The sequence below is a fragment of the Odocoileus virginianus genome, chromosome 7 (assembly GCF_023699985.2).
Source record: "Odocoileus virginianus isolate 20LAN1187 ecotype Illinois chromosome 7, Ovbor_1.2, whole genome shotgun sequence".
Taxonomy (NCBI): domain Eukaryota; kingdom Metazoa; phylum Chordata; class Mammalia; order Artiodactyla; family Cervidae; genus Odocoileus; species Odocoileus virginianus.
The window spans coordinates 80489124-80508810 of NC_069680.1; the positions used below are offsets into that span (position 1 = coordinate 80489124).

The following is a 19687-nucleotide window of genomic DNA, read 5'->3' on the forward strand; positions in this document are numbered from 1 at the left end:
GATCCCACACTCAATGTTAAGTTGAAAGAATGGATGTTTGAGTAAATAGCCGTGGTCCTGGCCGGATCCCTTCTTGTTAATCCTCAGCATCTACCCCCTCTTCCTACCAGTCTGACCATGTGAGTCCGACCTCCGGACGCCACCAAACAGCTTTGGGGTGGACTGTGTCCGCCTGCGGGGCATTCCACGTCGCCGGATCTCCACGACTTAGCCCTGGGCCAAGGACGACGGTGCAGAGCCCGGCGTTCTATTCTCACCTCCCGCAGGGGCCGTTCCGGAGGAACTGGGTTGGTTTGGGGAATCGCGGCCTCTAGCGCCCACTACCCGGCGGGGAACGAGGGCGACCGGCCCCGGACGGCTGGGGGATGCGGTGTCGCCCCTCGCCCTCCCCCTCGCGGCCATTGGGCAGCCTCCGCGGACGGGGCGGGGCCCTCCCCATCTCCCCTCGGCTCCCCTCCCCTATTTCCCGGTGTGGGAACCGCGCGAGGAGGGAGGCGCGGAGGGGCTGCCGAGGGGCGTCCGGTTACATCTCCGCCTTCCTCAGCCTCCGGCCGCAGAGCCCCTCGGTTTGCGGGACGGCGCTCCGGGAACATGTTGGCCACAGTCCGCCGGAGCGGAGCTGCGTGGACGCGGGCGCTGCTGCTGCAGCTGCTGTTAGCGGGGCCTGGGGGCTGCCTGAGCCGCCAGGAGCTCTTTCCTTTCGGCCCCGAACATGGGGACCTGGAGCTGGAGGCCGGAGACGACCTCGTCTCTCCAGCCCTGAAGCTGAGCACCGCGCTCCACTTCTTCGACAGATCCGACATCCACTCGGTCTACGTGAGTGCGACCCGGGGCGGGAGGTGGGGGCACTTGGGCGGGAGGCCGCGAGGGGCTGAGGCGGCGTCTGAAGGAAGGCCCGGGCGGGCCGGGGGCGCCCGCGGAGCCGGACGGACCTGAGCGTCGTGGGCGGGCACCCGCACCCGGTGGCCGCCGGGGCGCGGGGTGCGGCGCTCCGTCTCCAAGCCCAAGTGGGCTCCCACCTCTGCCCCGCCAGCCGCCGCCTGCCCGCCGCCTGGTCACGGTCGCTCGAGGAGGGGCAGTGGGTTCTGGGGAGCTCGCCCCGTCTGCGCCGCCCCGCGCGCGCACTGCCAGACTCCAGGACTCTGTGACCCCGGACCCAGGGACCCGGGCGGAGTTTCCTCTCCCGCGGCAGTGGGCCGGGAAGTCTGTGCGCGTCTCGCCATTGTCCCCTGCTTTGGGGGGACAGGACCCGGTCCGCTTGGGACCAGGCGCCGGACGAAGGCCAGAGCTGGGTCGCTGCCGGCGCGCGGGCCCCGGGACTCCCGTAGGTGCCGGGGTTAGGAAAAAACCGCCAAGCCCAGCTCTCCTCCCCGGGAATGCAGTCGACAGCCCCTGCATTTGTGTGTGCGGACTCCGGATATGTCTTGGCAACGATTCTGCTCTGTGTCCAGAGTTCAGGGCTGGGAAAGCAGGGCGCCCCGGTGATCCAATTTCCTGTAGCTGACCATTGTCACCATGGGGGGGTGGGGGGCCAGATGGCGAGAGGGACAGGGAGGGACCTTTCGCTCTCTGGAGCTTCTCCGGACTGGCTGGGCGCGGGGACGCTGTCAACTTGGTAAAGTCCTTTCGTGCCGCCTCCTGTCGCTGCCGCGCACCATGTGGATTTCATATAAAGCTGTGTGCATTCCAGAAGAGGGGCGGGGGAACAGCTCCAACAGCGGCTGGAGCCTGTCCTGCCCCTGAAATGGCTCTGCTGGTCTGATCCTGGCAGACTGCGCCCGGGACAACACCCACGTGGAGCTTGTCGGCTTTGCAGAAAAAGAATGAGTCCTTGAAGTCTTCACCCACAGAGGGTGTCCCCTTGCTATCCCCACCGCCCTGACTTCCTTGGGCAGTCTGCTGTAGCCTAGAAAACTCCCTCTTAGGTTTTTAAATGTGCAAGATAAAATCCATAGGATTGCCAAGGAAATCAATTCTGTTGAAATACGAGTTAAAATATTTTTTAAAAGTTGTTTGAAGTCATACATGTCATTAAAAAAAAAAAGCATATTAAATAACAAGGTGAAGCAGTGGCTCCAGTGTATGGTCAGCTAATGACTGAACTTTCAAGGTCATGGGACTGTAAACAGTATTCAGGACACCTATTAAAATGACTATATAGTGACTATAATGTGATAGGAGCATATCTGTGACTTCTGGTAGTGGCAAAGTCATTAAGCTCTAATACAATTGCTGCCTACACTTACAATGGAAGGAAATGCTAAATTTGGGTTATGGGCTACTGAAAATTAAGATTAAGTTTATTTTTCTAAGTTAACAGACCCATGAATTCTATTGGGGAAGGGGTGGGAATCATTGGATTCTAAGCTCAGAACCTCTGTGTTAAATTAGGGCTCTCCTCCTCTCCTTTACTTGTAACATCAGACTAAACACATTACATTCTACAGACTTAGAAAATCTATTGTTGAAAAATGATTCCTGTCAATCCACACCTTCTGAGCCTATTTGTTTATAAAAATGTTTATATATTTGGCTGCACCGGGCCTTGATTGTGGCATGCAGAGTCTTTAGTTGCAGCCTGAAGTATCTTTTTTTTTTTTTTAAGTTGTGACTTTGGAACCCGTAGTTGTGGCATATGGGATATAGTTCTCTGACCAGGGATGGAACCCTAGCCCTCTGCATTGGGAGGGTGGAGTATTAGCCCCTGGACCACGAGGGAAGTCCCCTGAGCCTACTTGGGGTTTTAATCTACAAATCAAGGAGAAAGACTCCCAGAGCTCTCTTCACATTTTAACTTCTGTGCTACAGGATCAGTTCCCAGGAAGGACCCCGAGATAGAGATTGTAAGTGAAAGTGTTAGTCACTTAGTCATGTTGGACTCTTTGCATCCCCATGGACTGTATCTGGCCAGGCTCCTCTGTCCGTGGGACTCTCCAGGAAGAATATTAGAGTGGGTTGCCACTCCCTTCTCCAGGGGATCTTTCCAACCCCGGGATCAAACCCAGGTCTCCCAAATTGCACGCAGATTCTTTACTGTCTGAGCCACCATGGGAGCCCTGAGACAGAGATTAGCAGGCAGGACATTTCACCAGCGGGAGCGCCTCAGATCCACCCCTGTGGAAGGGAGGGCAGTGAAGAAGGATTGAGTGGAGGGGGTAGCTGAGCTGCAGTGCAAGTCAGCAGGATGCCTGCTGCCCTTCTGGGAGCTCTGGAGGGGGGATAAGCCCTTCAGAACTCTCTCAAGTCTCCTGAGAAGGTGATCAGTGATTAGATTAGGGCTGCCCTGGAAGGAGGCATGACCCTTGGGTGAGGCAGATATCAAAGAGGAGGGCTGAGTGCTGCATTCCCAGGAGCTGAAGGGGGATCTGGGGCCATGCCACAGCGTCCACCACTGTCTGTGGTGTAGATGCTCTTTTAGCTGGTAGAAACCCTTACAGGGCTCCGAATGAAAAAGTGAATTGACAGGGAGTGAGTATGAACTCGATGGTCTGTACTGTTCTGGGCACTAGGTTAGGAAAAAGAAAGGAAATCCATTGAAATGGAAAACAGTTACTGGGTGAGTATATCTACATGTGTCAGGGTCTGGCTAGTCTTACATTATTTAATCCTCACGGCAACTTGCCCCTCTTTTTTTAGATGAAGGAATAATAATTAGTAATTACTCAAGGCCATAGCATCAATTAAAAATGCCCAAGCTAGGATATCAGCCCAAGTCTGTGTCTGACTCATGATGCTTTCAACATCAACCCTAAAACATGTGATGGACCACAGGGATTGCTGTGAATTGGAGTAGTGAGGGAATATTTTACAGAGAAGATTACATATAAGATTTGAAAGACGGGTCCGATTTCAGTAGACAGAGGCAGAAATGGAGAGGCCAGAAATAGAAGATACTGCTGGGGCAAGTGCATGATGGTAGAACAAGCTTGGCAGGTGCTGGGAAAGTGAGGAATATGATCCCACTGGAACAGAGTGTTTTTATTGGAATAGGAGGATTCTTCCTGAGATAGGCAGATGGGAGTCAGAAAATAAATGTATCAGCTAGCTCTTGCTGTGTAACAAACAACCACAAAACCTCAGTGGCATGTAACAATAAGCATTTGTTGCTTATGTGTCTGGAATTAGTAGATGGTGGGTTAATATAGGGTGGCTTCAGCAGGAGCAACTGGGATGATCTGGTTCTACGCTAGGCAGGGAGGTGGGAAGTGTCTATCATGTATCATAGCTGTTTTGCCTAATATGGTAGCCATTTAGCTACATATAGCTATTTTAAATTAAATTAATTAAAATGAAATAATATTAAAATTTCAGCTTTTGAATCATAATAGCTGACATTGCTGCTATTGAATGTATGCATTACCACTAAAAATTCTATTAGATGGTGATGTTTCAGGGGGCCAGCTGAAGCATGTTCTTTTTTCATGGGGTTGTCAAAAATGTAAGAGTGTAAGTGGAAATGCATAGTGCTTTTTCAAGTCTTCTCTTTTGGGTCATGTTTCCTAACATCTCATGGACTGAAGCAAGTCTCATGACTGAGCCAAGGTGGGGCGAGGGGCCATCTTGGTTGCCCAACTTGCTCTTGTGGGCCGTTGCATGGTCTGTTTCCCCTTGTGGAATGACCTCTTATTTTTGAAGTGGCACAGTCCCAGTGATGAAGCCAGTCATTCTTTGGACCCTATCCTGGATAATGAGTGGGGACTGGGCCAGTCTATAAATCTGCTTAGCCAGCTCACTGAGCAAACGAGCATTTTCCATGAGTTCTCCTGCTTTGGCCAATGCTGTGAATTCCACCAGGCAAGAGTTCTTCAAAAACACGATGCAGTTGTACAGAACAATCAAGAAATTTACTTCTTTTGTTTGGAATCTTATTACCTTGATTTACTTAGGGTGGTTATCTCATGCTGATTGAAAACTCTAATTGCCTGTAGGCCAATAGAAGAAATTCTAGAACATGATTCAATTGCATATGATATTCTTTATGTCTTGATTCATACACATGGTGAAATGAATTAATTATTATTTAATACGTTCACTTGGTGTGGGGAACAAAATTCTTCCTGTGATGGGAAAACAGTAAAAGGATATCCTTGGAAGAAAAAAGATTGTATCCTGACTCTCCGGACTCATCTCCTCATCTTCCTTCCTTGTGTCTGTACGACTGTCTGTCTGTATCTGTCACACACACACCGCATCTTCCACAAATTGATTTTCATTGTACTACTTACAGATAGGAATCTTTCCTTAGGTAGGGTAAATTTAACTCTCCTTTTAAGATCTTCCAATATTCTTCCAACTTTTACCCTACCTTCTATGCCAATATAGGTTGCTCATTTTCTTCAAAACTTGCTTCATTCCCACCAAGGGATTACCAAGGGATTCTTGTGTGTTGTGTGGGACTGTGCTGGGCACTGGGGCTCTAAACCACGTGAAATGCAGCTTCTGAATATGACCAGGTCCGTGCCCTCAAGGAAGTCCCAGTGTCAGGAGGGAGCCACAGAGGAACTAGTGGTCCGAGTGCCCTGCACTGTGAATCATGATGGAGGAACAACACCCAACCCATGAGGAGCTCAGAGTCTCCAGACCAGCTCCACTCAACCGGGTTCAGTCCCTGAGCCCAGTAGGTTTGAGCTAAGTCTTTGAGCACATTGTACTGTGATCATTGCTGCTCTCATCCTCTATTCTGTCTGTCCACAAAGAGACGACAGCGCCCCTGAAGTTGTAGAGCATGGTGCATTTCCTTTGTTCAGTTTTTCCTTTCTTTGGGGATTGTAACCAAACTCTGTGGCTTCATCTGCACAGAGCTGCTCCATGGAAGCAGCTCTGGGCTGTCTTTAAACACTGTCCTGAGGCAATGTGCTCTAAAACTGGGCTTTCTTCTCCACTGAGAGCAGAGATCGCATCTTAAAAAAAAAAACCCAAACCTTTTCTTCTATACTTCACTCTTGGTATTAGAGTTTTTAATATTTATTTTTATTTATTCATTTGACTGAGCCGGATCTTAGTTTCTGCATGCAGGATCTTTAGTTGTGGCATGCAAATGCTTAGTTGCAGCATGTGGGATCTAGTTCCCTGACCAAGGGTCAAACTTGGGCCCCCTACGTTGGGAGTGAGGAGTCTTAGCCACTGGACCACCAGGGAAGTCTGTGATGTTCAATTTTTTGATGTAACTTTTGAGAAACATGTTTCATGCCCAACAAACTAATGCTACTCTTTCAAAGTCATCAACAAAAAGATGTCCCTCATGCACGTAATATACAGAACCATAAAATATGTCAAAGTGGAAACTCCCTGCAATTTCTTAATGTACTAGGAAGTATAGCAAAGCAAAAGAAAGCATTACAGACAAATAGTGTTTAGACATTCTGGCATATATAGTGTTCTTAGTGTAATTGGAGTGGAACTCTTCTGTGTATACATACAAAATATTTTAGAAGCCAGTAAAGTAAACAGAAGCAGCAGTTCTGTAAATTATTCTTGATCATGCAGGCAAGCAAGTCTCTTATATAGTTCATGGTGTTTCATCGAAGCAACACTTGTGCCCACAGAACCTACTGACTCTGTGGCAGTTGCATTTGAGATCAAGACCAGCTTCATCTGCCATTTCCTTTTTTTCTATTATTTATTTAAAATTTTTTTATTCGGGTCTAGTTCTTTTACAATGTGGTTTTCATTTCTACTGTACAGCAAAGTGAATTAGCTGTAAGTATACATATATCCCCTCTTTTGGATTCCCTGCATTTAGGTCACCACAGAACGTTGAGTGGCGTTCCCTGTGCCATGCAGTAGGTTCTCATTAGGTATCTGTTTCGTACCTAGTATCAGTAGTGTCATCTGCCGTTTCCTGCAGCAGCACACCCACTTGGCTTTGTGGTGGTGTTAGGGTGTGGGACTGCTCGTTGCGTCCTCCTTTTGTTCTGTTTGAACCTTCTGCATTTCCAGTTGGTGTTCTCATGGACCCATCAGGGCAGAATCTTTTCAAGGTTCATATTCCTCAGTGTAGCATCTGCGGACCCAACCAGCAGCTGTGAACCTTGTCAATTTGCTGGTAGTTTGAACTTCCCGCTACCACAGCAGGAAGCCCAGCGTTCATGCTCAGGAAATTAACTGCTTGCTTGTGTACCTATGGCTGATTCATGTTGCTGTATGGCAGAAACCAACATAGTACTGTAAAGCAATCCTTCAATTAAAAATAAATAAATTAAAAACAACAAAAAAGAAATTAATTGTTTGGCTCTTCTGGTAGATTGCATTTTCAACATGTGTTCTTGTAATGTCTGGATTGCGCTTCTGACTTGGCTTTTTAACCTTGGCCTTTCCAACCTTTTATAATTTCTCATATGTCTTGGCATTCCAATTAAATTCTTTTATAGCAGACTACAAGCTGAATAGATGTTTCTCCATATTCAACATGTTCCACTGACTTTTTTGGGGAGGCTAGAGTCTGGGCTTGTTGGGAGGTTGCATGCAACTCCATCCTAGTTTTGAGTGGCTTGCGGGCCAGCCTGGCTCCCTGAGATTGTCATCACTCATGGACCTGACGCACTTAACTGGCACAAAGGAAGTTTCTGGTTAATTCCAAGATCACCACCCATGGTTATGCAAGTGGTTTGCAGCACAGGGCTCTGACTGAGCGGACAGACTGGCTAAAGTCCAGCCCACAGGCCACTCACCAAGCCCTAAACCTCAGCATGGGCCTTTCCATTCAGAGAAAAGAGTACCTGCTTCTATTTTGCCTAAAGGCCTCCTATGGTCTAACAGTGGCCCTGGCTGAGTCACAGAATACTTAATAGAGTATTAATTTCCATCAGAAGTGAAAAGGAAATTGATGATTCATGTTGATTAACTGATTTATAATTGAGGTCCAGTCACTTCATATATCACCCTTTTACTATTCCAGACCTCTTTTATTATTAAATGAAGGAGTTTAACAAGATTATCTCTAAGGTTCATTTTATCGTGGATCTTTGATGTTCTCTGATCAAGTGACCAGATGTTGAATAGATACCTTCACTTGCTCAGTCGCATCTGACTCTTTCAGACCCCTTGGACTGTAGCCCGCCAGGCTCCTCTGTCCATGAAATTTTCCAGGCAAGAGTACTGGAGTGGGTTACTGTTTCCTACTCCAGGGGATCTTCTTGACCCAAGGATCAAACCCATGTCTCTTGAGTCTCCTGCACTGGCAGGCGGGTTCTTTCCCACTCTACCACCTGGGAAGCCCTATTTCAGGACACTGGTTATTTCTTATAAAATGCAGTGCAGTGTTGAAATACATCGTCTAGTCATTCAACAAATATTTAATTTGTTGCCTAACATGCCAGGACCAGTGCTAACCTTTGGAGCTAGAGATTGAACGAGACCAGTGTTGTTTTTGCCCTTCATAGTCTAGTGAGGAAGACAGACATTAAATCAGTAATGATACAGATCACTGACCAATTGCCGCTCTGATAAGTGCTATGTAGAAGATGTATTGTGGTGAAACTGAGGTAGATGGAAGGTCAGGAGGACCTTCTCAACCTGAAACTGAAGCCTGGAAAAAGGGGGTTAGCCATGTGAAAAAGGGGAAGGTCAGGATGGTGGCTCATCCTATAAGACCAGGAGCATGTAGAGAGGAAGAGCTTGGCATGTCTTTGGGATGGGATGAGAGCCAATGTGAGTGAGAGTGCTGGGGCAAGAACTGCAGGAGCTAAGTCAGACTTGGACACGCCGGCTCAAAGCCCTTTGCGCTTGACATCCAGCTTCTCACCACGTGCCTGCAACTTACATGGTGCGGCCGCGCTGGCTATCCGCCCTCATCCTATTACCCTGCTCTTCTCTCATGCCAGGCTACTGCCTCACCAGCCACTGTTTCTTCCTTGAGTACAGCCAGCTTGTCCCACCCTGGTGTAGGCTCTTCTCTCTGATCTCCATGTGTCTGCACCTTCCCGTCACGCAGGTCTCTGCTTAGACACAGACCCCCGTGTGTGATGTTTTGTTGCCTTGTCTTAATTTCATCCCAGCATGTATAGTCACCTAAAACTAGTTTGCTTATTTGTTCCCTTGTTGGTTACATGTCTTTTTCATTAGATTCTGAGCCCTTTGAGGGTGGGGTAGTCTGACCTGCCTTATTCACCGCTCTCTGCCTGGCACCGGGAGTAGCGCCTGGGGGACACAGTGGGTGCTCCGTTATGGTTTGTGGAATGAATGAAGGAAGGAATGACTCCTAGGTATTTCTTTATTCTATAAAGCAGTGGGATGCCATTAGAGATTCTGAGTCGATGAGTGACTTGAGTTTTAAAGATTTTTGTTTTATGTTGGAATGTGTGTGTGTGCTCATTGCTCAGTTGTGTCAGCCCTTGGCGACCCTGTGGACTGTAGCCTGCCAGGTTCCTCTGTCCATGGACTTCTCCAGGCAGGAATGCTGGAGCGGGCTGCCATTTCCGTCCCCAGCATTGGAGTGTAGTTGATTGACAGTGTTGCATTAGTTTCAGGCGTGCAGCAAAGTGATTCAGTTATACATACATTACTGCATATATTTATTTTTCAAACTTAGTTTCCCATTTAGGTTATTATAGAATATTGAGTAGACTTCCCTGTGTTATACGGTATCCTTGTTGGTTATCTGTTTTAAATATAGCAGTGTGTAATGTCAACCCCATGATCCTAATTTATCCCCATCCCCTCCTGACATGATTTATTTTTAAAAGATTTCCATTTCCTCAACAAAAAAATGGTGTTAGAGAAAAAGGAAGGAGAACTGCCTAGATTAAAAGGGTTTTAGAAACAGTCAAATGCAAAGTGAGGACTTTGTTGGATCCTGATGGAGACAAAGTGTTCAGAAAAAACATTTTTGAGACAAACTGCTTTTCTAGAAGAGCTACGTACGGAGTTACTGATAGGTGAAATAATTGGATGCCTTGGATTTCATTTAAAATCCTTCAAAAGAGGAAACCAAATAATGCACATGTGTGGAGAGAATAGATAAATGAGAACTGGAGCGTGTGGATGCTTTTGGTGGTTCTTCCCTGGTGTGTTTGAAATTTTTCCCTTATAAGTTATCTTATCATAAGAAGCTTTTAAAAAATTATGCTGCCTCTGGATAGAGGACTTTTGGGGGAAGTGTGGCGGAGGAAGAGTAAAGTCCACACCTGTTGCCAGCGTCCAGGGGAGGGTGTGACGGTGTCTGGATAGGGGTTGTGTGTGTAAGGAGGCTTGCTCGCGTGTTATCACATCTGAGACATGCAGCTGCCTTGTGAGGTCATTCGGGCAGGTGATAGGACCAGCCCCCTACTATAGACAAGAAAACGGACCCCTGCAGCTTGTCAAATACCTTGTCAAAATGCACTCAGCTGGTGCCGAGGTGGACCTTGAACTCAGATCTTACCATTCCTAGTTCCATGGTCTTTGTACTGTGCCGCCTTGGACACTGATTTCTCCCCTTCCTTCACTGATTTATTCGTTTCACAGTCTCTTACCAGCGCTGTAGTGTACAGAGTTGGGGCCAGGTGTGTGGGGCTACATCACATGATGAGTGGCACCCCATACGGTCCCTGCTGGCATGGAACCCGCTCCTTCACGCTGCGCCATGGCGTACACTGCCTCACGGCACTCGCCGTTGCATTGCTTGAGGAAAAAGTTGGCTCCTCGTCCTTGAGGAACAGGCTTATTAACTGCTTTTCCCTCAGGCAAATTTTTTCTTTCTTTTTTTTTTTTTTTTTCTGGCTGTGACATGGGGCATATGGGATCTTAGTTTCCCAACCAGGGGTTGAACCTATGCCCCCTGCAGTGGAAGTGCAGTCTTAACTGCTTGACTGCTAGAGAAGTCCCTTTAATTTTCACTTAGAAGTGTTTTCATACACATACAAAAAAGGAGAGAAATATTAATATCATGAACACCCATGGACACATTTCGTAAACGTAACCTTTGTTAAGATTTTCCCTATTTAATTAATTCTTCTTTACTCATGTATCCAAAGTAAATTAAAGTCAGTATGACATTTCCTCACTAAATATTTTATGTGCATTTCTAAAACAATAAGAGCATTTCCCCAACTAGCCAGCATACTGTTATCACACTAAACAAAACCAACGTGTGTGTGTGTTAGTCACGCAGTCGTGTCCGACTCTTTGTGATCCCATGGACTGCAGCCTGCCAGGCTTCTCTTTCCGTGGAATTCTCCAGGCAAGAATATTGGAGTGGGTTGCCATTTCCTCCTCCAGTGGATTTTCCCAATCCAGGGATCAAACCTGGGTCTCCTGCATTACAGGCAAATTCTTTACTGCCTGAGTTACCAGGGAAGCCCTAACAAAATCAATAACAACAAAAACCAATAATAATTTCATATATTCAGTTTATGCCTTGTCCGTATCAAATCTCTGATATCCCCAAAGCTGTCTTTATAAGCTAGAATTATTCGGACTGGGGACCAAAGAATGACAAGTGCTGCATTTGACTCTTTAGTCTCTTTTAATTTTACCGATCCTCTCCCCACTTTTAATTTATCAAGTTATTTAAGTGTCACTGCTTATTGTCGTATATAATGCCCTATTTTTTGCATTTGACTATTTTTTGTAATGTAGTCTAGGCTGTTATTGCATCTCTGTAATTTCTGAAAACTGGTAATTTTGGAAATATGCAGGTTCTTGTTTTTGTTAAAAAAGGTAGAATTTTATTTTTAAATTAACTTGGGGAATAGTAAGACAGTGCAAATGGTTAAAAAAAACTCGCAAAAACAGTGTTAAGTTTTCTTACTAGCCTGGCCTTCAGCCCCATTGTTCTCTCCCCAGAGACAATTATTATTCATAAATTTTTTATCTCCTCGCAGAGAGATTCTCAAATGTACAAACATATGTATGTACACATTCCCTCTTGTTTTGTACACTTCCTTGATTTTCTAAATAACAGCCTTGGGAGATATAATTTACGTACTATAAAATTCGCCCCTTTACAGTGTACAATTCAATGGTTTTGCATATCCCAGGGAATTGTGCAACCATCATCATGGTCTAACTCTGGAATATTTTGCTCACACCTCCACCCAAACAAGCCCAGTAACCTTTAGCAATCATTCCCATCTCTCCCCACCTCCCCCAGCCCCTGGGAACCACTATCTATTGTCCGTCTCTACGGACGTGTCTGCTCTGGACTTTTCACATAAATAGAATCATACAACATGTGATCTTTTGTGATAGGCTTCTCTTGCCCAGCATAACATTTTCAAGGCTTGTCCACTTGGCAGTACATATCAGTTCCCGGTTCTATGACTGAATAATATTCTGTTGTTTAATTTGTCCATCCATAGGCTCATGGATATTCAGCTTGTTTCTCCTTTCTGGCTGCTAGGAATAATGCTGCTATGAACGTCGTGTCCAGGTTTTGTGTGGACATCTGCTTTCAGGTCTCTTAGATAAACCTAGGAGTAGAATTGCTAGATCTTATGATAACTCTATGTTTAACATTTTGAGGAACTGTCAAACCAGTTTTAAAAGAAGCTGTAACATTTAACATTCCCATCAACAATGTATGAGGGTTCAGTTTCTCCATATCATCCTCAACACTTGTTGTTATCTGACTTTATGATTTTAGCCATTCTAGTGGGTATAATGTGGTATCTCATTGTGCTTTTGATTTGCATGTCCCTGATGCTAATGAGGAAAAGGAGTATGTCAAGGCTGTATATTGTCACCCTACTTATTTAACTTATATGCAGAGTACATCATGAGAAACGCTGGGCTGGAAGAAGCACATGCTGGAATCAAGGTTGCCAGGAGAAATACCAATAATCTCAGATATGCAGATGACACCATCCTTATGGCAGAGAGTGAAGAGGAACTAAAAAGCCTCTTGATGAAAGTGAAAGAGGAGAGTGAAAAAGTTGGCTTAAAGCTCAACATTAAGAAAACTAAGAACATGGCATCCGGTCCCATCACTTCATGGCAAATAGATGGGGAAACAGTGGAAACAGTATCAGACTTTATTTTTTTTGGGCTCCAAAGTCACTGCAAATGGTGATTGCAGCCATGAAATTAAAAGACACTTACTCCTTGGAAGGAAGGTTATGACCAACCTAGATACCATATTAAAAAGCAGAGACATTACTTTGCCAACAAAGATCCATCTAGTCAAGGCTATGGTTTTTCCAGTGGTCATGTATGGATGTGAGAGTTGGACTGTGAAGAAAGCTGAGCACTGAAGAATTGATGCTTTTGAACTGTGGTGTTGGAGAAGAGTCTTGAGAGTCCCTTGGACTGCAAGGAGATCCAACCAGTCCATCCTAAAGGAGATCAGTCCTGGGTGATCATTAGAAGGACTGATGCTGAAGCTAAAACTCCAATACTTTGGCCACCTTGTGCAAAGAGTTGACCCTTTGGAAAAGACCCTGATGCTGGGAGGGATTGGGGGCAGGAGGAGAAGGGGACAACAGAGGATGAGATGGTTGGATGGCATCACTGACTCGATGGACATGAGTTTGAGTAAACTCTGGGAGTTGGTGATGGACAGGGAGGCCTGGTGTGCTGCAGTTCATGGGGTTGCAAAGAGTTGGACATGACTGAGCGACTGAACTGAACTGAACCGAACCGATGCTAATAATGTTGAGCATCTTTTCATGTCCTTATTGGCTATTTGTATATCTGCTTTGGAGAAACATCTGTTCATATCCCTTGCTCATTTTTAATTGGGTTCGTATTTTCATTGGTAAGTTAAACATTTAACAAGAATATTTCATAAATGAAGCTGTGTATGTCACACTGTATAACATCAGGAGATAAGTGATGTCTGCTTACTCTGTTAGCTGCTTGTGTTAAGGTGATGACAGCTTAGATCATGTCTGTTGGGTTACATTTTCCCCCTTGTGAGCAGAGGGCCAGCAATGGGGTGATACTTTGACTTTACACAGCTGTCCTCTTGCCCACCAACTTTTCACTTAATGTCTTTAGCAACTATTGATAATCTTTGCCTATATCAATTACTAAATTAAGGGTTGCAAAATGGTGTTCTATTTTGTCTTGCTGTTGGCTTGTTGCCTTTGCTTGTTGGTTTCTAGCATTCTTTCAGTTAATACATTATTAGCTGACTTCATGTGTAAAGTGAGTGAAGTGAAAGTCCTTCATCAAATGGGGCTTTGGGGTTTTACTGACATGGTTCTGTTAGGTAGTTAGAATAGAAAATAGGAGTCCAAAATGGCAGTGGCTAAAAGACAAGGAAGGGAAAAGCCCATGAAAATAGAACAAAGAAAGGTCCGAGGACCAGAGTGAGGACTTCAGTTAGAACAAACAGCACTCCTGGCTAAGCCAATTTACATAGGGCAGGCCGGGGGTGGGGGTGGGGGTGGGAAGGGGAAACGTGTAAAAAGAGGAGCCAAAGGGCTGGGGGTCTCTCTCTCTCCCGAGCGCTGGGGCGCTCTTCTCTTTGTGTCTTTGGGTTGACATGCCCTCACGCCTCAAGGATGGAGTTTCCTGCTATTATCTAAATAAAATAGAGCTGTAACACGGAGCTGTAACACTGATTTGTCTAAGAGCTATAACACGGTCCATTCGAGACCTGAGAGCTATAACACGGTCTGTCCAAGACCCGAGAGCTGTGACCCGCCGAGGGGGCTTTAATGTCCGTCACTCCAAATCTTTGTTGTGACGAGACAGAACCAAGGAGAATACACTCACCTGACCGTTCATTCTGGAAAGGCAGATGAGTGCTTAATTCTTTCTTTGTAATATTTGATGTTCAAATTAGGGGTTGATATAATCCAAGTTCAGGGAGTCCTGGTGCCCTAGTCAGCACAGGTAAACTTCTGATTTCTCCATCGGAGGTGTTAGAGAGGCAGGCTTCTCCCCAGAGACTGCCGGTTTGGACAAGGTCCTTCTCTTCCCTTCCCTGATCACCTACTGTTCTGGAATGCTGAAGGACACTTCTACCTCTTCTGTGATAGACACATCAGAAGTTAAAATTTAAAGATTCCCAGCCACTTTGCAATGTCTCAATAGTAATTCCCTGCAGAAGAAATGGCTAACTGATCCAGAGCCTCTCATCAGGCATTAGCTGGATTAAGTTTAAAACATTGGCTCATCTTTTAACTATTACCCCTCGGTTGCCCCTTGTTTTTAATCTGCTAATCCTTTTGTTTCTGTTTGAATTCAAGCCAGAGTCGTTTCCCTGGCTCGGTGGGGTTAAGAGAAAACATTTGCAGTTTAGACTCAAGAGTTTTGTTCTGGCACTTCTAGTGTATGATCTTAGGCAAGTCTTATAAACGGAAATTCATTTTTTTCTCAAGTGAAAGATGAATATGATATTGAATCTGCCTGCCAATGCAGTGAGACACAAGAGACGCAGTTTTGATCCCTGGGTCGGGAAGATCCCCCGGAGTAGGAAATGACAACCCACTCTGGTATTCTTGCTGGGAAAATTCCATGGACAGAGGAGCCTGGCAGGCTACAGTCCATGCGGCTGCAGAGAGTTGGACACGACTGAGCAACTGAGCACTTATTAGATCCACTGTGATAGCTGGAGTTGAAATGCTTTGTAAACTGTCAGATACCACAAAAGTGGGTCAGGGGTTTCCTGGTGGCCCAGTGTCTAAGACTCCCACGTTACCACACGTTCTGGGAAACAAACTCACTCAGAAGGACAATGCAGCTAGTGGAGTGCAGTTTATTACACCGGAGGGCCCAAGGCAGCGTCTCCTCTTAGCCAAGGACCCTGACCAGTTTTTCTGAAAATCCTATATACCCTAAGTGTACATGCCCAAACCCACCTCCCCAGATTCCCTGAAACTAGTCTGAACAAAGGAAAAGAAACATACAATCAAAGTTAACCCATGATTCGTGTGCCTTAAGCCTAGGTAGTTAACAATGGACAGTTATCAATAGGCCTATGGTCATACCCCAATAAGCATAATAGAATTTATGATTCTATTTGGTTACACAGATAATTAGGGTATTCTTTTAGGCAACAGAGTCTAGGTACGCGCCCTAGGGCTCTTCCATCCGGGGGGCCTGGTTTTCCAGTAGGTATGTCGTTTCCATAGATACTGGGCATGTAGCTCAAAGGCCACAGTCCGGCCCAAGATGGAGTCCTGCTTTCAAGATGGAGCCTGTTCTGTCTGTTTCCTCCTTCATTCCCCCCTCCTGATGCTCTTACCTCATAGTATGAGCATCATTCATAGGGATATATTGCACCCTGACTCTTCGACCTTCAATTTGGGAGAACGACATCAACCTTTGGGTTACAGAGTTCACAATACATTGTGAAATGAAGGGTCCACAAAGCAGAACTATCAAGGCGACAAGTGAGTGAAGTTGCTCAGTCGTGTCCGACTCTTTGCGACCCCATGGACTAATGTGGCCTCCCAGGCTCCTCCGTCCATGGGATTCTCCAGGCAAGAATACTGGAGTGGGTTGCCATTGCCTTTTCCAGGGGATCTTCCCGACCCAGGAATCGAACCTAGGTCTCCTGCACTGCAGGCAGACGCTTTAACCTCTCAGCCACAGTGGTAAATACAGTTTTCCACCAATCACCCTTCACCCAAGATAGGACTGAAGTTCAAAAAGGAAGACCATCATCAGAGATAACTTTTACCTGACCTTTCATGTCGTTTAGGGAGGCTGATATATAGCCAGATAAATCAGGAATATATACACAACAGTCAACTTTAATTATAGCACAGGTCCTTCCTTGTGCTAAACTATGGTTAGTCTCAAGATGATACCAGCAGGTCCTTGCAGCAGCAGTTGATTGTAGCGCTTCATCTCTTTTTCTTCTTTAAGATGATCTTGGTTTCCCGGGGATCAGTGGGGTCCTTTGTGTAGTCCCCTCAGCGTCCTCCAGGTCTGCATGGTATGCACTCTTCACCCTCACATGGTGGATCCAGGGGGTGACACGTGCAGCTTTAACCGCAGTAGGGCTGCTTAGAACAACAGTACGTGGACCCTTCCAGTGTGGGGCCAAGGAGTCATGTGTCCAGTCCTTGACCACACCTGATCCCCGGGCACAAATTCGCGAGTCTGCTCCCCAAGGGGGAATGGCAGACTCTTTCTTGTACGAACTTAGTTACCTGATTTATTACCTTACCCAATTCCACCTGCAGTGAAATCTCATCTCCCCTTACCTGAGGCAAATTTGTTGACACCTGTTTTATTATGGGAGGGGGCCTCCCATACTCAACTTTTTATGGAGAAGAACTGTGGGGCTGGGGTCATCCTGAGTCTGAGCAGAGCCGTTGGCAGCAAGCCCACCCAGGAGCAGTCAGTCTCTAAGATCCACTTGGAGAGTGTCTCTTTAAGTGTCCGGTTGGTTCCTTCCACCATCCCAGAACTCTGGAGCCTATATCCTGTATGTAATTTCGACTTGATGTTTTAAGTTTTGCTTACTTGTTATATTAAATCAGTTACGAAAACCAGGCCATTGTCTGATCCAGTGCTGGTAGGAAATCCAAATCTGGGAACTATTTCCCTAAGCAGGCAACTGGCTACTTTTGATGCTCTTTCAGTCTGGGTAGGAAAGGCTTCTGCCCATCCCGAGAACATACATACTATGACCAGCAGGTAATGGTAGTGTTGGTGAGGTTTCATTTCAGTGAAGTCCACTTCCAGATGTTCAAAGGGCAGCGTACCTTTTACCTGAATCCCTGGAGGTTTCTATCTGTGCCAAGAGGCAGCACTGACCTGTGAGCAGGCAGTGCAGTTCTGAGATTTTATCCTGCAGAGGGAAGAGAGGCAGGGAACCAAGAAATATTTTCGAATTAGCTCTTCCAGTTTATCATGGCCTAGGTGGGATGCTTGGTGTGTTTGGCTTACCAGAGTGGGTGCCAGCTCCTCTGGTACCAATAATTTGCCACTTGGCAATTCCCACCATCCCTTTTCAGTCTTGATGGCCCCTTCTGCTTCGGCTAGTTGGTTTGGGGTTTCAGTGTATTTTGGAGACTCCAGCGTTAGCTCAGGCAGCTCCGCCAATATGAGAGGTTTAATAGGGGCTTCACTTATCACCCCCAAGCCCTCGGCTGCTTGTTTAGCGGTCTTATCTGCCAGTCTGTTCCCTGAGCCCAGGGGGCATCCTCTTTTTGATGTCCTCAGCAGTGTAAGACTGCAACCCTTTCTGGTTCCCAGGCAGCATCTAACAGGGTCTTAATTTCTTCCTTATTTTTAATATCTTTTCCACTAGCTGTCAAATGCCTCTTTCCTTATACAGAGCCCTGTAGTGTGGCAGAAGCATGCCTGGAGTCTGTGTAAATGTTTGTCTTCTTACCTTTTGGCAGCTGGAGGGCCTGGATTAGAGCATGTAGTTCGGCCCGTTGAGTGGACCAGTGTGATGGCAGAGAGCTAGCCTCAGCGATGGTTTCTTCCATGACTACTGCATATCCCGACAGTCATTGTCTTCATTTCACCAGCCTGGCACCACTGGTGTGCAGGACCAAATCTGGGTCCGGGGTTGTCTGGTCTCTCAAGTCAGGTCTGCTGGCATATTCCCTCACATGAGGGCCCACCTTCTCCCACAAGAAAGAGAGTGGCCAGATTCAGGGCCTGACAAGGCTCAGTAGTAACCTGGGGTTCTCACACAACAGTCCCTGGTATTGAGTGATCCGGGATGTTGACAGCCATTTATGGGGGTCCCCTCGCAGGAGAGTGTTGACCTCATGCGGGACTTTTACGATCAAATCTTGGCCCAAAGTCAGCTTGGTTGCCTCCCAGACCAGTAAGGCAGCTGCAGCGACTGCCCATAACCCTGTAAGCGTCCCAGCCACCCAGTGGAGTTTGCTTTTGCAACTCCTACCAATTTCATTGTCTTCCCAGTAAGGCTATTTGCATTTCTAAAAGGGGCCCATTTGTTTCTTATTTGTGCCCACCTCAAGGATTCTTAACCACATCTGTTCTAAAGAAGGCTTTCCCTCAGTGTTGCAGGCTGCTTTCTGCCCTGAGGTTCTGCTACTAGGCTCATTGAAGCCAAAAAAGATGGATGTTGTTTCACTGCCTCAGTGTGCACTTAAATGTGAGCAATCTAACACATAATTTTAATGTTTGGAGTATCTGCCTTTGACTTTCTCCTAGGCTTCACGTGTCTCTAAGCTCACTTTAAAGATGCATGGAGATTGGAAGTGCTTTTTAAAATGGGGACCACTGCTCCACTGTGAGTTTGTGCTCTGCCCCACGTCTTCTTACTGTCAACAGACTTGAAAGGATGGTAAGTGGATCCAGCTGTTAGCTGCATGGTGCTTGCATTTTCACCAGGGGCGTTTTGTGATGTAATTGACGGTGCAGCTGGATGAAGAGCCTAGTGTTTGGTGTGTCCTTGGGGTGAATGAATAGGCGTGTTCTATACAGGGGTGTTAAGTTGTGCTAGTAACACGTTAGGCTGAACATTGCCTTTGCTGAAGGAACTTCTTTTTTCGCAGTGTAAACTGTCAGCAAGATTCAGGGATGTATTTACATTGGTCAATGTGCTGGATGTGGCTGTTTTTCAATAAAGAAGCAATGTATTATTTACTCTGCCAAAAAACCTCAGCTAGGCAGTATTTGGTGAGAGTTACCCTAAGACAATAATATTATTACTACTTTAGCCGTCAGTGATCCAGACAGACTTTCTCAGGAATGCATTCAATTTACAATAGTTTTGACAATTCCCTGGCAGTGCACTGGTTAGGACTCTGAGCTTCCACTGCAAGGGGCATAGGTTCAATCCCTGGCCAGGGAACTAAGATTCCACAAGCCACATGGCACAGCC

General features: G+C 46.3%; 1 protein-coding gene across 1 annotated transcript in view; it reads left to right on the forward strand.

Moving 5' to 3' along the window:
- The first annotated feature begins 456 nt into the window (after window positions 1-456).
- NID1 (nidogen 1) overlaps window positions 457-19687 on the forward strand; it is a 92638-nt gene continuing 73407 nt past the window's right edge. The window contains exon 1 of the mRNA XM_070471050.1: window positions 457-816. Within this exon, the coding sequence (XP_070327151.1) occupies window positions 592-816 (225 nt within the window). The 5' untranslated portion in view covers window positions 457-591. The remainder of the gene's footprint in view (window positions 817-19687) is intronic.